Consider the following 3,453-nt stretch of genomic DNA (forward strand, 5'->3'; position numbering starts at 1 on the left):
AAGAATACAGACCACTCCATTAAAAATTTACAAAAGATTTGAACAGATGCTTCACAAAAGAACATACATAAATGGCCAAAATATATTCATGGTCATTAGACACCCTCAAAGGCAAATTAAAACCACTATCTACTAGATACACCCTGGCACTTGCAACAGTCTGTCTTGGGTTTGATTGCTTTGCTCACCACTTCAGAGGCTGATCATGCTGAATATGGCAGACACTGCACACACTGGAGCCTACACCTTATACATTCTCTATGATATGTTCAAATTGGTTGTATCTTCATAAGATTATTTTCTCTTCAAAGAAACAATATACTATATTCTCCAAATTAATTGTTTTCTATGAGAAAGAAGTGAACAGAAACATACTCTCTATAGCCCAATTTCCTTTTCCACTCTAATTAGCTGAGCAACAGAAAAAGACAGGCCAATAAGAGGAGTAGCAAATAATTAGCACCAATTACTCTAGTATACTCTGTAAGAAATACAACTCAAAATTTAGAAATCAGAAAGAACAGAACTTTAAAATACCTGTTCTTTCCGTTCAGCACCTGTAGTTTTTCCAGGGGAGTGGTGTCCAAGTTGCTTATTCTCTTGAGATTCACACACCTCTCCTTTAAGTCTCTCAACCTTAAATATAAAAGTAAACATCTTGTAAACTTCTCATTTTTTGTTTGGGTATATTATTGTTTTGTTTTTTAATTATCCAAGAAATACATAAATACATTCTTTTTGTAAAACTTCAACACATAGGTATAGAGAGTAAAAAATGGTATTTTCCTTCATATCACAACCAGTCTTCCCTTTCCAGAAATAACACTGCTTGGAATGTACCCTCCCTGAACTTTTTCATGCATACACACACGTTAAATATATAAAAGTATTAGATACATAAATATATGAAGACTTAGACAACTTATCAACTTCACTTGTTCATTCATTCTTTTTATGATTGCATTTTTATTGTGGTAAAATATACATAACACAAAATTTCCCATGTTAGCCATTTTTAAGTGTACAGATCAGTGGCATTAAGCATCTTTAAGCATATTATTAAGCACATTATCAAGCGCACTGTTGTGCGACCATCACCACCATCCATCTCCAGAACTCTTTTCATCTTGACCTGAAACTCTATACCCATTAAACAATAACTCCCATTACTCCCTCTCCCCAGCCACTGGCAACCACCATTCTATCAATACTTTCTGTCTCCATGACTTTGACTACTCTAAGCACGTCATATAAGTGTAATCATATATTATTCCCCCTTTTGTGGTTGTATTATTTCATTTAGAATAATGTCTTCAATGTTCACTCATGTTGCAGCATGTATATGAATTTCTTTCCTTTTTAAGGCTGAATAATATTCCATTGTATGGCTATACCACATTTCTCTTATCAGTTCTTCTGTCAATGAACATCTGAGCTGCTTCTACCTTTTGGCTACTGTGAATAATGCTGCTATGAATATGGATGTACAAATATATGTTTGAGTCTCTGTTTTCAATTCTCTGGGGTACATATCCAGAAGTAGAATTGTCAGACCACATGTTGATTCTGTATTTAACTTTTAGAGTAACTATTTTTCATGGTGGCAGCACTATTTTAGATTCTCACCAGCAATGCACAAAGGCTCCAATTTTTCCACATCTTCATCAACATTCGTTATTCTCTGTTGTTTTGATAGTAGCCATCCTGATGTGTCTTTACTCATTCTTGCAAAAAAATTTCTAAAGCACCTAGTATTATGCTGAGTATTTTGTTAAATATTAGAGATATGATTATTTAAAGAATATAACCTAAAATTTAAGAGACATATATTTAAAATTTGGAAGTACGTATTTTAAAAAATTAGTAAATTGCTAAGAATAAATGATTCAAAATGAAAAGAATTAAGATTTAGTATCAATAATCTTAAACTTATCCAAATTTAATAGAGTAATATTTTCTATGTGGTAAATGTATTAACTATAAACTATTATCTAATTCCTTATTTAAAAGATCCTATCCATGATAGCAACAATATTGCTATTTAGCATAGGTAGTTAAAATGCATAAAATATAAATACTGATAGAATGCATCTAGGTCAAAGCACAGCATCCACCTGAGATGTTATAGCCACCAATATTGGTCCTCACTAAAGACCAACTTACTGTTGTATATCTGTATTGCTCAAGCTGCTGATTGTTATGGTAGACACATTTAAATAAGTTTTAAGAAGTAAATTAAACTTACCATTTCACCAAGCACTTTTTTTTCTGAGTCAAGTGATCGAACCCTATTTCTTAAAGCTAGAATTTCCTCATCCAGTCTCTGATTATGTTCCTTTGCTTTCTGCAGGTCAGCTGCATCTAAAACAGAGAACACAGATTACTCAACTGGAGCAAAGTTTTAGTTTCAGGAGCACTAACTCTTAAAAACGAAGGAAGTGCTATTGCCTACCCTTCTTGCCAGTCCTATCATATCTCTGCATATGTGGCTGGCTCTCTGTGCAGGAAAGCCGCTAAGCTCTCAAGTCTAGTCCTAGAATATTCTACCAACCTAATGAAACAACAGAGAAAGTTTTATGTTACTCACACCAGACCAGACCAATGAACTGGACTTTTTGAGTATAGCATTTCCAGCAATAGAGGTTCTTTTAGGACCTAGAATTTTAAAACAATTTCACCAACCTTTTACAAGTTAAATAACCAAAAAATGGTCTTCCTAACTTCCTTTCAGTCCTGTCTCTTTTACATACCTCCTAGTCCATTAGTCTATATATCTGTTCTTAGAACAATTCCATGCTGTAGCTTTACTGTAAGTCTTGAAATTGTAAAGTGTTAATACCTCAAATATTATTGATCACAAACGGAACAGAGGCTTTTTATTAATCAAACTACACAGTTTTGTTCAAAGTGAATATTTTTATCCCACTTTCACCTAGTACCATGTTCCAAAATATGGTAAATATTTTCAAATATATGTATATTTATAGTAATATACAGACAGACAAAAGTAGCATAAAAATATTTAACAACTGGTTAAGCATGTACCCTCATCTGTAAGAATGTAGCTCTGAAGTAGAGTTCTAGAGAACATTTTGCTGTGCTAAATATTATGTCTTTAGTGGCTGGGAAGACATGGTGCTAGAAGGAGCTACGACAGTTAAGGCAGGTAGAAATGCTTGGAAGACTTAGGACAACAAACACTTACAACTCAACACAGAATTATTCCAGCATCTTCACACCTTTACTGCCATACTAGTATATACCAGCTCACAGTAGTCCTGTGGGTATACATACACACATACCACACTCCACAAATGTAAAAACCCAAATGACATTATACCACACATCTTACTCTACCACTTGCCTTATTCACTTGATAATATATCACAGAAATCAATTCATGTCAGTGCACACTTGGCTCCATGTCATCTTTTTTTTTTTTTTTTTTTTTTT

At 33.5% G+C, this 3,453-nt stretch overlaps 1 protein-coding gene across 8 annotated transcripts in view; it reads right to left on the bottom strand.

The window, feature by feature from the left end:
• The window catches only part of CCDC30 (coiled-coil domain containing 30), a 188,876-nt gene that overhangs the window by 152,468 nt on the left and 32,955 nt on the right, over nucleotides 1-3,453 (bottom strand). For all 8 annotated transcript variants that reach the window (XM_037743178.1, XM_037743180.1, XM_037743183.1 and 5 more), the window contains 2 exons: nucleotides 2,246-2,361; nucleotides 538-636 (listed from right to left, as the gene is read on the bottom strand). In XM_037743178.1, the coding sequence (XP_037599106.1) occupies nucleotides 538-636; nucleotides 2,246-2,361 (215 nt within the window). The remainder of the gene's footprint in view (nucleotides 1-537; nucleotides 637-2,245; nucleotides 2,362-3,453) is intronic.

This window comes from Cebus imitator, unplaced genomic scaffold (assembly GCF_001604975.1).
Source record: "Cebus imitator isolate Cc_AM_T3 unplaced genomic scaffold, Cebus_imitator-1.0 Scaffold136, whole genome shotgun sequence".
Classification (NCBI taxonomy): domain Eukaryota; kingdom Metazoa; phylum Chordata; class Mammalia; order Primates; family Cebidae; genus Cebus; species Cebus imitator.